The sequence below is a fragment of the Panulirus ornatus genome, chromosome 17 (assembly GCF_036320965.1).
Source record: "Panulirus ornatus isolate Po-2019 chromosome 17, ASM3632096v1, whole genome shotgun sequence".
NCBI classification, from domain to species: domain Eukaryota; kingdom Metazoa; phylum Arthropoda; class Malacostraca; order Decapoda; family Palinuridae; genus Panulirus; species Panulirus ornatus.
In genome coordinates, this window is record NC_092240.1 from 49,879,223 (window position 1) to 49,895,098 (window position 15,876).

A 15,876-nucleotide genomic window follows, 5' to 3' on the forward strand; every position below is an offset into this window, starting at 1 on the left:
CCTTTCAGTGCTACTGTTCTTTAAGGATTCCTGTCTTTCAGCTTTGGTTACTCATTAACTGAAATTACATAAATATTCGTTCATGTTTATACGTTAGATCATAGAAAATCTTTAGAATAATCTTCTCACATAAGATCAGTCTGTAAGGCTTTAATGAGGCAACATACTTCTATGTTCCAAGAGCAAATATTAGCAAATGTTTATTCATAATATACACATGATTAATTGTTCAGTATTTGATCCCACTCATGCAAATATGCTTGAAAAGAATAATTTTGAGGGATGCTAGTGATGACAGAAGCAAAAACAGGAAATATGTGTGGTTGAAGTTTACCTTTTGGAATCGCTAATTCTTGAATCACTGGGACTTTACTGGTTATGGTATGGTTTGGTTAGGAGGAGTTACAAAGAACTGGGTGTCGAGCATATCAAAGCATGATTGTATTGGAAGTATTTTTGTTTTATTAAGCAGTTTTTGTGTTTTTGGTTTCTAGGTAGGCACTGAATTTTCTGAGGACCTTGTTTTGTGTGGATTACAATTTTAGGTTTGTTATGGTTGCTTTACATGGGATGCTCAAGCACATGAGTTGTAGTTTAGGCTGGAGCTGATGAACTGTTTGTAGAGGATGTTAAGGGATTCTTTTTTTGTCTAAAATGTGCTGGTAAGTGTTATGAGGGCATATAGTCTGTGTATGGCCTCTATGTATGTGTAATCTCCATGTATTACTTGTGAACTGTTTCTCATTTCAAGGAAATACTCAGAAAGATCGTCCTCCAGAAAGAAGCCATTTCAGCTGGGGAAAAGTTGATGTTATGGCAAAAGCACAGTAATTCATTTCTTTTAGCAATAATATGGCATTGATTTTATGGTTTCCGTTTGAGTAGCTCTCCAGTCTGTCATTTGTGATGGTTCACACAATCGTGTTTCCAGCTCGTATTATTCTGAAACTTTAAAACTGAAAAAATTTTCATAATGAAGTATTCAGAGTATATTTGGAAAACATAGCTAACACCTTGTTATGAAACATTATGAAATTATAAGTCAGAATCATATATACTCCTTGGTTCTTGTAAGTCTTACACCAGTACTGCTCAGTCACTTGTTCTCTGTAATCTTTCTCTTCTTTGCCCAGAAGTTTATGGACCATAGTCTGGCATCAGGCTATTATAATTGGTACACCAATTATTTAGCCCTTGCACCTAAGGGAAGTGTGGCTGGCATGACATTAGTTTTGATTCACATTCATATGAACCATACACATTTATAGAATGATGAATCAGGGGCTTATCATCTGCTGTAAGGATGAGCTGGAATTGAATATAGGACAATAGATAGGGTCATAATTTAGTATGAGACAGGTACCAAAAAGGCTTGTGCAGTAGCAAAGTGTGCTATATCGTGAAATTGATTTCCTTATAAATGAAGGGTTAAGGATCATGTGCCAAAAATGAATTATTTTTTATATTTAATCATCATTTCTCGATTAGCAAGGTAGCACCAGCAACAGACAAAGAAAGGCCCCATAGATTTTTCCATGGTTTACCCTGGATGCTTCATATGCCCTGGTTCAGTCCATTGACAGTACTTCAACCCCAGTAAACCGCATCGTTCCAATTCACTCTTTTCCATACATGCCTTTCACTCTCTTGTATGTTCAGGCCCAATCGCTCAGAATCTTTTTTGTCACTTCATCCTTCCATCTCCAGTTTGATTTCACTGTTCTCCTTGTTCCCTCCAATTCTGACACATATACCATCTTTGTCAAACTTTCCTCACTCATTCTATCCATATGTCCATACCTTTTCAGCACACCTTCTTCTGCTCTCTAATCCACACACTTTGTATTACCATACATCTCTCTTACCCTCACACCACATATTGTCCTCAAACATTTTATTTTCAATACATTCACCCTCCTGTTCACAACATTATCTATGGCCCATGTCGCTCATCCATATAATATGGTTGGGACTACTATACCTTCGATCATACCCATTTTTGCCTTCCCAGATAACATCCTCTCTTTTCTCACATTCTTCAGTGCTCCCAAATCCTTTACCTCCTCCCCCACCCTTTGATTCACTTCTTCTTCCAAAACCCTGCTGAACCTAATAACCTTGCTTTTATTCACATTTACTCTCAAGTTTCTCCTTTCACACACTTTACCAAACTCAGTCACCAACTTCTGCTTCTCACTTGAATCTGCCATCAGCACCTTATTATCAGCAAGCAACAACTGACTCACTTTCCAGGCCCTTTCATCACTGACAGACTGCATATTCACTCCACTCTCTAAGACTCTTGCATTTACCTCATTCACCACCCCACCCATAAACAAATTGAACCACCAAAATGACATCACACATCCCTGCCACCAATCAACCTTCACTTGGAACCCCTGACTCTCATCTCTTCCTGCTCGAACACACTCCTTACATCTTTGATAAACACTTCTCACTGCTTTTAGCTGATTTCCTCCCACACTGTATATTCTTAAGACCCTCCACAAAGCATCTCTCTCAAGCCTGTCATATGCCTTCTCCAGATCCATAAATGCCACATGCAAATCCATCTGTTTTACTAAATATTTCCTACACATTCCTTACCACTTCTGAAACCACACAGTTCCTCCCCAGTCTAAATCTCTGTACAAGCCTTCACCCTGTCAGTCAATACCCTCCTATACAGTTTACCAGGTATGCTCAACAAACTTATACCTCTATAGTTTGAACACTCATCTTTATCCCCCTTGCCTTTATGCAGTGGCAGTATACATGTGTTCTGCTAATCCTCAGGCACCTCGCTGTGATCCCTATATACTCTGAAAATCCTACCAACCAGTCACTCCCTTTCTTGATAAATTCAACTGCAATACCAACCACTTCAGCTGCCTTGCCACATTTCGTCTCACACCAGGCTGTAACCACCTCGTCTCTCCTCACCAAACCACTCTCCTCGACTCATTTCTTGTACCACCCCGACCAAAACACCCTACATCTGCCATTCTTTCATCAAACACATTTAACAATCCTTCAAAATATTCACCATAAAATTCACTGGCTAAGATGCAAGTTTTTAACTGTGACATGACTGATCACTCACCTCTCTGAACTGGAAATGTTCTAAATTGTACACTGCTATACCAGTCATATTTTTAATACAGTATTTTTGTTAATATTGCTCTTTCTGTAACTCATCTTTTGTGTATGAATCAGTCAAGAAACTGTTGGTAACATCTTCAATATTTTAAGAAGAAAATACTTTCCATCCCTTGAAATTCTCAGATTTTTAGATTGTGGGATTTTTTTTTTCATAATGTTTAAGGATTAAATGGAAGAGCATCCTCCATTTTCACATTTGTCGGCATCCTGAGATGTAATATTTTGTTCAAAACAGATGGCTGAGATAAGACTTTCTTGATGGATGCAAATTTCTTCTTTAAGGCGGGGATGTTACTCACATTAATGCCATAACTGTGAGCAACTACTGAGGCGTTAGACTCATGCTCAAGTTCATTCAGCATCTTGAACTGCTTGATAATCAGGCATTGTTGCGACTGGTTCAGGTGGGCAGAAGTGCACAAATATATGAGTGGTAAACAATATTTTTTACTCTAGTGGGAAACTGAAATAGTATCCAGCTTGTCTTATAATGAAAAAATGGGAGTTATTTAATGTCCGCACTATATTGTATTGTAAATCTATATAGTGAACCACAAGCTTTACAGTCAAATACATACTCATCTACCAAACCACCATGCTATATAACTCAGTCTTGCTTCCCCATTTTCAAGTTCTTTCTCAGAAATCTGCAATGCTCCATAATGTTCTCCCAATGAAGTTTATTTAGTATAGTGTACTTTTTCTTGGTAATTTAATGAAAACCAGCATGATTTATTTCATTTGATTGATAATTGCCACAAACAAACTCTGTTCTTGCTGCAGTAAATAATTTCAAATTCATTGCTTTATAAATTATTATGAAGGGCATACAGGAGGGAGCAGGGGGGGCTGGAAATCCTCCCCTCTAGTTTTTATAATTTTCCAAAAGAAGGAACAGAGAAGGGGGCCAGGTGAGGGTAATTCCCTCAAAGGCTCAGTCCTCTGTTCTTAAAGCTACCTTGCTAATGTAGGAAATGGTATGTATACAGTAGAAATGTGATAGATACAAGGCAGGATACAAGTATGGATATGTACATGTGTATATATATATATATATATATATATATATATATATATATATATATATATATATATATATATATATATATATATATATGTCTGTGGTATGGATATGTTGACATGTATATATATGAGCATGTGTGAGCATTTATTAATACATGTGTAGTGTGGAGTGGGCTGAATTTCCTCATTGTTTTCCTTTACACTATTTCGCTTATCGGGGACAGCGTAAATGGAGGTGAAAAAGATTTTGAGCAATTGGGGCCTGAACATACAGGAGGGTGATAGATGTGCAAGGAATAGAGTGAATTGGAACAATGTGGTATGCCAATGTTGACATGCTGTCATTGGTTTGAACCAGGGCGTGTGAAGTGTCTGGGGTAAACCATGGAAAGTTTTGTGGGACCTGGATGTGGAAAGGGAGCTGTGGTTTTGGTGCATTACATATGACAGCTAGAGACTGAGGGTAAACAATTGTGGCCTTTGTTGAACTTTCTTAGCTCTACCTTGCGCACGCATGCGCAGGGGGAGGGGCGTACTGTTTCATGTGTGGTGGGGTGGCGATGGGAGTGGATGAAGGCAGCAAGTATGAATATGTACATGTGTATATATGTATATGTATGTATACGTTGAAATGTATAGTTATGTACATGTGCGTGTGTGTGTTTATGTATATACATGTGTATGTGGGTGGGTTGGGCCATTCTTTCGTCTCTTTCCTTGTGCTACCTTGCTAACGTGGGAGACAGCGACTAAGTATAATTAAATGAATAACATAATCATTTCTGTAGTTAATGCATGCCACTTCTACCCATTGGGATACACCAGGCATCCAACAGAGTGTATTGGACTACGTAAATGGTACTTCAGTGTCATCAGCATGTAAAAAATATATACTTTGCTATTCCACCTTCAGAAGCAACTCCTGATATTATATTGTTTGCAACAGCAACCTTCTTGGAGGAAGTGTTATATTATTTGAGAGAGTTCTCCAAAGAAGCATGGCAGGGTCAGGTTGACTAAGGTGAGTTCATGGTACCTGATGATGTTAATTATAAAACCCCAGGGCCCCTTGTGTTGGGTTCCCACAGCTTCAAGGCCACACTTTTAGCAGGTGGAAAAAGTTTCTAGACAAGACTGCTGCTTTCCATCCGATGATGAAGATACAGCCCTCTAAAGGTGACTTTTCACATGTGGTGTTCCCACTTGTAGGTGAAGTCCGGTAATACTGACATTACTGCAATGTATGCTAATAAAACTAATGTATTCATTGATTCATAGGTAAGTACATATGTCACATATCTAGTTTTCCAGTCAGCATTAAAGGATCAAGTTCAAGAAGGTGAGGGTACCTTTTTGTAAGCAGCACTATACTGATAAAAATGAGGCTGTCATCCTAGAAATGAGGTGGTCGTCCCACTAACTTTTCTTTGTGTAATTACAGGAACGAAGGCAGTGGAGGGACATGAGACTGGCTGCTCTAGCAAAATTGAAAAAAGAATTGAAAGAACAAGAAGCATCTGAGAAATAAGATTATATGTTTTTAGGAAAATCTTTGAGCATTACAGAACAAGAAATAAAAAAAATGAAAACATGTTAACATAATTTTGTCAGTTTGGGGAAAAAAAGTGCAGTCTGTATGCACAATAAGTACATTTAAAATTTAATATGTTAATACAATGCACTTATGAAACCTTGACATTGTAATTAAGAGCTAAATGTAGTGTACATTATTGATGATGTGGTGGTGTCAAGGATTGAAAACTTGTTCATTTAATGTCAGATAATATGTGTAGTTCTTAAATGTGGACTTCAGTTTATTCTGTGAATATTTTCAAAATGTGGAATATTTTCAAATATGTAATTAGCTACCATGTTTTGCCATATTCAAAAATTCACCTGATAAATCATGAATATGCTCTAGTGACTTCAATTCTTTGAAGTTGAATAACTCCCAAGATTTATACAAAAAAGATACTGCAGTACAAATGGTATAACAAGCTGCTTTGTTCATTTGAATGAAATTTTATCAGGTCTTCCAAAATACCTCTACATGGGTATTTTTCTAATTTTGTAGTATCATTATGTATGCAGTACACTTATTTTATTTCATACATATTTGCTATTTCCTGCATTAGCGAGGTAGCATCAAGAACAGATGACTGAACCTCGGAGAGAAAAACCCTCACATGGCGAGCATCTTTGTTGTTTCTTTTGGAAAACAGGAGGGGAGGATTTCCAGCCCCTAAGGGATAATTTATATTCTACTTTGGGTATTTAAGTTCATTCCTCCTAACAAAATAATTTGGCATTAAAATTGCATCCTGTAGTACCTGTTGGTAAGACTTCATAGGCAGCCACCGACTGGGGAGGTATATTACTAGTACTGTTCGCCTGGGTATTGGGAGGGTTAGTGATGGCTACATAGTGAGCTGGCACCTCATTGGGCCTAACAGGTAGCGGTCATTTCTTTCTGCCTCACCCATTTGTGGAATGCTGGTATTCTGTTCAATACTTAACGTACATAATGCATTCTCTGCAGCTCTAGATTTGCCTGTGGTGAATGCTTTTCACTAGCCCTGCCTTTTGGTAAAGTGGTAAGAGCAATAGTTAGTAGTAGGTAGAAATGTTAGATAGGAGCTTTAGGTAGAAGTTGTAACGTCAGGCAGGAATATTAGATAGATACATTAGGTAGTAATAGTTGGGAGGATCATTAGTTAAGAACCTCTGAAAACAGTGCACTAGAGTTTCCCCACTGCCAGTGGCCTGTTAAGGGTGAGGCAGTATAGGTTAAGAAGTTGCACTGGAGCTCACTAGTTATGGAGACTCCTGTCGTGGCCACCCCTTTGAGGGAGTTCCCAAAAGGAACTGACGTTGGGGATATAGATAGTAGTAGAGTACCTTCTAAACCCCATTACATCATGAGTGACTTGCACTCAATTACTTATTTTAAGACAGTCTCTTTTCTGCTGACTAAAATAATGCTTGAGTGTACTTGTCATAAATAAAAAGTGAAATGTTAGAGAACATAATGAGGTAAACTACCAAATTAGAAATGAAACCTGTAAATTTATGGACTTGTTTAGGTTTGGGGCACCCTTTGACTATGTAAGCCATTACATAGTCCGAATACTCGTGTGTGTGACATAATAATAATTGGTTGAATTTTTCTGTTTGGTTGAATAGTTAGTTATTTTAAGTTATGTAATGTATAATACTTATTCTATGATTGGATAGTTTTTTATTTTATTATTATTATTGTATTTGATCGCTGTTTCCCACCTCAGTGAGGTAGCGCCAGGAAACAGACAAATGCCCCATATACATATGATTTTTTCCATACTATTCACCATTTCTCACATTAGCGAGGTAGCTTTAAGGACAGAGGACTGAGCCTTTGAGGGAATATCTTCACTAGGCCCCCTTCTCTGTTCCTTCTTTTGGAAAATCAAAAAAGAGAGGGGAGGATTTCCAGCCCCCCGCTCCCTCCCCTTTTAGTTGCCTTCTACAACATGCAGTGAATATGTGGGAAGTATTCTTTCTCCCCTATCCTCAGGGATATTTATATATATATATATATTTATTATTATTTTGCTTTGTCGCTGTCTCCCACGTTAGCGAGGTAGCGCAAGGAAACAGACGAAAGAATGGCCCAACCCACCCACATACACATGTATATACATACACGTCCACACACAGCACATATACATACCTATACATCTCAATGTATACATATATATACACACACAGACATATACATATATACCCATGTACATAATTCATACTGTCTGCCTTTATTCATTTCCATCGCCACCCCGCTACACATGGAATAACAACACCCTCCCCTCTCATGTGTGTGAGGTAGCGCTAGGAAAAGACAACAATGGCCCCATTCGTTCACACTCAGTCTCTAGCTATCATGTAATAATGCACCGAAACCACAGCTCCCTTTCCACATCCAGGCCCCACAGAACTTTCCATGGTTTACCCCAGATGCTTCACATGCCCTGGTTCAATCCATTGACAGCACGTTGACCCCGGTACACCACATCGTTCCAATTCACTCTATTCCTTGCTTGCTCTCGTCTATTTCTGGCGACACCTCACCCCGCAAGAAACAGCATTGCCTCCTCCTGCTTGTTTTTTATTTCATATTTTGTGATATATTGTATAATCTATAATTGGTTGGATAGTTCTTTGTATTTTGTGATATATTGACCACAAATGAAAAAATTAAAATAAATGCAAGTCTAGTAGTTCAGTGACAACATACTTTAGAAGTTAATTGTTTAAATACATGTAGGTAGGTAGAGTTTTATTATCCATCATCTACAAGACCAAAGCAGTGCAGGATATGAGAATGTGCTGGGTAAAAATGTTTCTTGGAATTCTTCAATTGACAAAAAATTACCATAATGATCTAAGGCACTCCATTACAGTAAGTGCTGTAAACAATAACTGCACTTGGCAGGCCAGTTTTTAATTCTGAAATACACTTGAAAACATTAAGCCAGTTGCCAAGAGATTCACGAGGGAGTATTGTGCTGTTGGGCCCACCATGCACAGAAAAGTTACTTAAAAAAATCTGGCTCTGGTTCATTGGTATACAAAAAAATTTTCATAAAGCATTCTTAAAAAAAAGGACTATTTTATGGGTGTGTTTTGCTTAAAGAGAGGTGGTCTGACAAAAATAAAAAGTCCAGGCATTTGGGGATTTGTTTTGTAGTAAATAATGGTTGAAATGGTAAGTGCCTAAATTGCACTGGGCCAAAGGTATCTGTAAGGGCTTGAATTGCATTGTGCCATAGGTGTCTTTGCACCTGAATTGCATTGGGCCATAGGTATCTTCACCTGAATTGCATTGGGCCAGTGTTTTGTCAAGGTTTGTTTTGGGGAAATTTAAGGTTTTAATTCTTTCAGGATGTCTTCCACTTGCCTTAAATTTGGTGTCGTGATCATGTTTATTGTGGTAGCAACAAAATTTTATATTCAATATATTTTCAGGGACAGAAATAGTGTTTTTCCACCAAAATGACCCTGAAAACATCTACAATTTAAGATAAATACTTGTGAATATCATAACTGAATTAAAATGAAAAACAATGCTGAACAATTTCACCTGCTTAAGCCATGCAGTCAAGTTGTAAAGTAGTCGGCTGTGGGTGCGTTATCACCATGCACATTAAAGTTGAAAGGAAAATAGCACTGTGTATCATACTGATTGCTGGGTGCATAAAAAATGGAAAAATAACAATGCAGGAAACTATATGGTGTAAACTTTTTGTGGCTGGCAAGGCTGTTGCTCAGACCCAGCATCAGAGTTGCCAACCATAGGGACACGTCATCCTAACTTTGCCACATTCCAATGCAGAAACTGAGAGGTTCTCTCTAATGGCAGAGGCAAAGACAAAAAAGAGGAATAATATGGGACCTGAGTTATTAGATTCCTTACTATTTATCAATTCTAACATGAAATCCAAAGACAAAAACTCATTTTGCAAAGGGGGTTGAAAAGAAGCACTTCGCACTTCAACAAATGTATGATCACAAACAGTAAAGCTTTCCCCTTGGCTTTCTATTCAGGCCTTAAATACAGCTATGCTGATTTATGAATGAAATATGATTATGAAATACTGGAAGTTATAATGTTTCATCAGAGCTGATGATAAATATCCACATCCAACATTGTGCCAAGAAATATGACTGCTCAATTCATTTACAATTACTCTTCATAAGGTCTTGCATTTCAATCCCTCACATGATCACTACGAATAATTTAAGGAACTACCTTGGCAATGAACCATATCAAATTGACTAAACTGAAAACAAGCTATGTAAACTTTACTTTTTCCTATTCTTAATTTAGAAGAGGAATTTTAGAAAATTCCTATTCTAAATTTAGAAGAGGAATTTTTAGAAAATTGGATGCATATTGAAACAAAATAACTTCCTTTATTCTATAAACATTAAATAAGTCACTGCATCTATTATCGGGTTCTTTCTCCATGAAGCTTATTAATCACTTCATAAGAAAGATTTGTGCATTTCTTCTATTTATATTAATAAACTGATGAACAATCAACTATTTCTTCTCAATGCAAATTACATTTGTGGGCATGGAGTCATTTACTACAAGTACATACAGTTATCTTCAGTTTTCTATAAAAATGGGGCAGATTTTGATATTCTTGATGATGTTCAAATATGGACAGAAACGTATTAAGTTATGGACAATTCTTGTATAATTTGACATCTGTTCTAGCATTTTTGCAATCACAGCTATATTACAAAAAATATCTAAAAGATCAGAAACCAAATTAACCCTGCAATTCATGCCATTGTACACAACTTCATTACCATTAATATTATTATTCTGAGACAACCTCAGGATCCTTCTTAAGCACCTCATGAAGCAAGGAAATGCTAGATTCTTGTCGAGGTTAATGTTCCTCAATGAAACTACTTATCCATCACTGATGATAATACAGCCTCACCGAATGACTTCTTGCTTACTGTGTAACCACAAGCAGGCGCAGTCTGGTAACACCAATAAGGACATTAAAAGCTAGTTATAAGTAGCCATTATTCTAATACCAAACAAAGGAGTTACCGGGTTCCACTTGCTTGAGGTTACGTATGTGAAATGTCATCTATGGTGAAGATGACATTAGCAACTTGACTAAAGAGAGCACAATCTCATCAAAGATCTCCCTTTAAAGAAGTCTATCCCGTCACTGACTGTAGCACTAAGGGTCCCTAGATAGGGTTCCAGAGGTTATGAGCTCCAGGACCCCTTTTCAAAAGGGGTCCTGGAGTTGTAACATAATACTGAACATAAAAACAGCTCCTGGGAACATAAAACCTGAAATGGAAAACTAAAAACATCCCTACACACTAAGATCGTCTTAATGTTCGTTACAGTAATTTATAACTGGTTTTAAATGAACAAACAGGAAGAGGATAAGCTCTGACTTGATGAGACTGGAATTTAAGCAGTGCAATGCCATGTTAGTGTTCAAATAAAATACACATTTCTACTTTACAAATATAAGATTTGTTCCATGAATATTAAAAATCTTTAAAGCTGGCCACAGTATGATGTCTATTAAGATTTAAAATATTCTTTCTTCTTACCTTTATGGCCACTGACACCTTTTAGTATGTTAATATATAAATCCTAGCCAGAAAAACAGAAATTTCAATAAATTTGCACAGAAAAAAATGATTTATTACCTTGTTCCATATATGAGTTTCACAGTAAATAATTTTGAAGGTCACAACAGTTTCTTATCCTTCAGTCTTGCTATCTCAAGAGACTGGAGGTGACTTATTCTAGACATGAAGTGGGTGATTGTTAGCACGATGCACCTGGCAACAAGAAGCCATGAAGAGCAGTGAGTGTTTAGGGAGAACATGAGCAAGTGTGTCAGCAACATTGATATGGAGTGAGTAGCAGTGATGGGTGATGTAGATGTGAGTGGGTAATGCATCAGTTGAGAATACAATTAGGGGCTATGGGGTACCCACTGTGGGCTAAATTGTGTGTCCTAAAGAAGGACTGGTGATTAAGACTTACTTGATTTAAAATGGCCACATATAAATATTCTTGGATGAGTAGAATAAATGGTATGAGGGCATTATGTACTAATTGACAAAATTGCAAAAAAGAAATTCTGGGATGTGAATGTGTTGAGAAGGGCAGGATGTCTGATCAATGTTTTGTGAAGATAAAAGTGAAAGTTTGCAAAGGCTTCGGAAAAGATATGATATTCAAGGGAAGGGGTTAGTGTAAGTGAGTAAGCTTGGAAAAGAGGCTTGTGTGAAGAGATAATAGGAGAAGCTAAATAGGAGTCACAACGGTGAAAGTATGTAAAATGAGGAATGGATGAGAAATGGGAGGTATTGATTATATGTGCAAGAGAAGTGTGTTGTATGTGGAAGGCAGGCATGCGAGAAAGGTTATTGAGTGAAGAGATGAGGAAGTCAGAGGAAGATGCAGGGGCTGATGAGAGTTGGGACTGGTGAGTTTCAGCAAATTGCAGGGTGAACAAGAAAATGTTCAGGAAGAAGGTTATGATGTGAGGAGAACAACACAACAAATTGAAGCATTCATGAAGAGGGCAGATGAAGGGGATAACAAGAGGTGTCGAGATGAAGAAGAGATAGAGTGAGTATTGTGAAGGACTCTAGAATATGTTTGATAACCAAGTGGCACATGAGCAGTGTTTTGGATGTGGAGATAGACAATGTGAAAGAGTCATGGCGAGTGGTCTAGTGAAAACCTTGTGTAGGATGAACAGCAGCAAAGAGATATAAGATATAGACATTACTTTTCTTCTCCCCCTCATACCTTAATATCTACAGATTCTTAGGCCTGAGAATGAGATGGTAATGAAATATTTTCTTAAAGATTTCTACAAAATAAAATTCTGAGTTCTAATTTGCCTAATCTTACATTTTGATACACTCAGCAATATCATTAATGTTAAAATTATATAATACTATAAAAACTATATGGTAATGTACAAAATATTATCATATTCTGAATCATATAAACACTGAAGAGTATGGCTAACATCTTCACTGAAGAGAAAGATTGTTTCGTCTGCGTTGATGTCGCCAATGGCTGACCTCATGGATGACCAGTCGTGTCAGGAGCTGTAGTGGCAAATCATACAATATTTGAGTTACATATCCTTAGGTGTCTGAAAACTGCCAGAATGTCTATAAAGAGTGACAAGACTGAGTGCTTATATGACAAAAGTTAAAAGTTTGGAAAGTTCTATTATACACAACAGACGCTAGCATTATTAAACACAGCTTTCATAATCTCAAAATCAGTCTAAGCATGTACAAACTAGACCCTTTCAAAATCAAGTGATATCACCTTGTACAAGTCTATAAGCTAACCCATGACCTTTGATCACCCAATTCTTGCCTTGGGTCACCCAAACCTTGACTTTGATGACCTACCTATATATTCATATATATATATTTTTTTCATACATATTTGCCTTATCCCACATTAGCGAGGTAGCGTTAAGAACAGAGGAGTGAGCCTTAGAGAGTACATCCTCACTAGGCCCACCTCTCCGTCCCATCTTTTGGAAAATTATAAACGGGAGAGGAGGGTTTTCAGCCCTCCATCCCTCCCCTTTTAGTCGCCTTCTATGACATGCAGGGAATACGTGGGAAGTATTCTTTCTCTCCTATCCCCAAGGATAACATATAATAAAATATATATGTATACTGGAAAGAATCACATTTTTGCGCGTGATCAAGTATATTTTTAAGAGTCCACGGGGAAAATGAAACACGATAAGTTCCCAAGTGTACTTTCATGTAATAATCACATCATCAGGGGAGACACAAGAAAGAAATATAAGTTAGTTGATATACAACGAAGAGACGTAGCTAGGACGCCATTTGGTAAGCATGTGATGGTCCAAGATGTCTTGGACAATCGCATGTTTACCAAATATGGTGTGGAAGGCAAGTTGTTAGAAGCAGTGAAAAGTTTTTATCGAGGATGTAAGGCATGTGTATGTGCAGGAAGAGAGGAAAGTGATTGGTTCTCAGTGAATGTAGGTTTGCGCAGGGGTGTGTGATGTCTCCATGATTGTTCAATTTGTTTATGGATGGGGTTGTTAGGGAGGTGAATGCAAAAGTTTTGGAAAGAGGGGCAAGTATGCAGTCTGTTGTGGATGAGAGAGAGCTTGGGAAGCGAGTCAGTTGTTGTTCGCTGATGATAAGCGCTGGTGGCTAATTCATGTGAGAAACTGCAGAAGCTAGTGACTGAGTCTGTGAAAGAAGAAAGTTGAGAGTAAATGTGAATAAGAGTAAGGTTATTAGGTACAGTAGGGTTGAGGGTCAAGTCAATTGGGAGATAATTTTGAATGGAGAAAAACTGGAGGAAGTGAAGTGTTTTAGATATCTGGGAGTGGATTTGGCAGCGGATGGAACCATGGAAGTGGAAGTGAATCATAGGGTGGGGGAGGGGGCGAAAATTCTAGGAGCCTTGAAGAATGTTTGGAAGTCAAGAACATTATCTCGGAAAGCAAAAATGGGTATGTTTGAAGGAATAGTGGTTCCAACAATGTTGTATGGTTGTGAGGTGTGGGCTATGGATAGAGTTGTGCGCAGGAGGGTGGATGTGCTGGAAATGAGATGTTTGAGGACAATATGTGGTGTGAGGTGGTTTGATCGAGTAAGTAATAATAGGGTAAGAGAGATGTGTGGTAATAAAAAGAGTGTGGTTGAGAGAGCAGAAAAGGGTGTTTTGAAATAGTTTGGTCACATGGAGAGAATGAGTGAGGAAAGATTGACAAAGAGGATATATGTGTCAGAGGTGGAGGGAACAAGAAGTGGGAGACCAAATTGGAGGTGGAAAGATGGAGTGAAAAAGATTTTGAGTGATCGGGGCCTGAACATGCAGGAGGGTGAAAGGCGTGCAAGGAATAGAGTGAACTGGAATGATGTGGTATACCGGGGTCGACGTGCTGTCAATGGATTGAACCAGGGCATGTGAAGCGTCTGGGGTAAACCATGGAAAGTTCTGTGGGGCCTGGATGTGGAAAGGGAGCTGTGGTTTCGATGCATTATTACATGACAGCTAGAGACTGAGTGTGAACAAATGGGGCCTTTGTTGTCTTTTCCTAGCGCTACCTTGCACACATGAGGGGGGAGGGTGTTGTTATTCCAAGTGTGGTGGGGTGGCGATGGGAATGAATAAAGGCAGACAGTATGAATTATGTACATGGGTATATGTCTGTGTGTGTATATATATGTGTACATTGAGATGAATAGGTATGTATATTTGTGTGTGTGGACGTGTATATATATACATGTGTGTGGGGGTGGGTTTGGCCATTTCTTTCGTCTGTTTCCTTGCGCTACCTCGCAAACGCAGGAGACAGCGACAAAGCAAAATAAATAAATAGATAAACAAATATTATATTTCTCTCTTGTGTCTCCCCTGATGATGTGATTATTACATGAAAGTGCACTTGGGAACTTATTGTGTTTCATTTTCCCCGTGGACTCATAGGAATGTATGTATATGCTGAACTGTGTAGGTATGTATATGTGATTGTGTGGGCGTTTATGTATATACATGTGTATGTGGGTGGGTTGGGCCATGCTTTCATCTGTTTCCTTGTGCTACCTCGTTAACACGGGAGACAGCGATTAAGTATAATAATAATAATAATAATAAAAAAAAGTTAATGAGATGGCCTTGATTAGGAATTCACTTGCTCATGCCATCTGTTAAAATAAGTGTTAAGTAAGCAATAAATCTCTTACAAACTTACAAGCAGAGCTAGCACATCAGCTACCATAAGCATGTAGAAGACATAATTCCAGTCCATTGCTGATACAGGACCAGCAATTAAAGGACCCACAGCCGCACCTGAATACGAAAAAAAATACATTCAAGTCATGTATTTTCATTATGAATTATTCTGGTCCAAATGCACTACATACCAAAATGCTAAAGCATATATGAAAGAATGAATCTAAATAAGGGAAGTCAATATACTTTCATCATCAAATAAATCTGATATTGAGACACTTGAGTTACCTATGTCCCACTAAGAGGAAAATAAATGTATGCCATGATATTTGTCTACATCCAATATAAGTCTGACATTCCTATCATTCTGCAAAAACTCAGCTTTTCTTAACCAATATGAA

General features: G+C 37.9%; 2 protein-coding genes across 2 annotated transcripts in view; one reads left to right on the plus strand and one right to left on the minus strand.

Annotated features, from left to right (window-relative positions):
- Window positions 1-10,264, plus strand: part of LOC139754733 (lambda-crystallin-like) — a 46,165-nt gene extending 35,901 nt beyond the window's left edge. The window contains exon 9 of the mRNA XM_071672440.1: window positions 5,627-10,264. Coding sequence (XP_071528541.1) covers window positions 5,627-5,713 — 87 coding nt within the window. The 3' untranslated portion in view covers window positions 5,714-10,264. The remainder of the gene's footprint in view (window positions 1-5,626) is intronic.
- The window catches only part of LOC139754732 (glucose-6-phosphate exchanger SLC37A2-like), a 51,756-nt gene continuing 44,362 nt past the window's right edge, over window positions 8,483-15,876 (minus strand). The window contains 2 exon segments of the mRNA XM_071672439.1: window positions 8,483-12,840; window positions 15,495-15,592. Of these exon segments, the coding sequence (XP_071528540.1) occupies window positions 12,763-12,840; window positions 15,495-15,592 (176 nt within the window). The 3' untranslated portion in view covers window positions 8,483-12,762.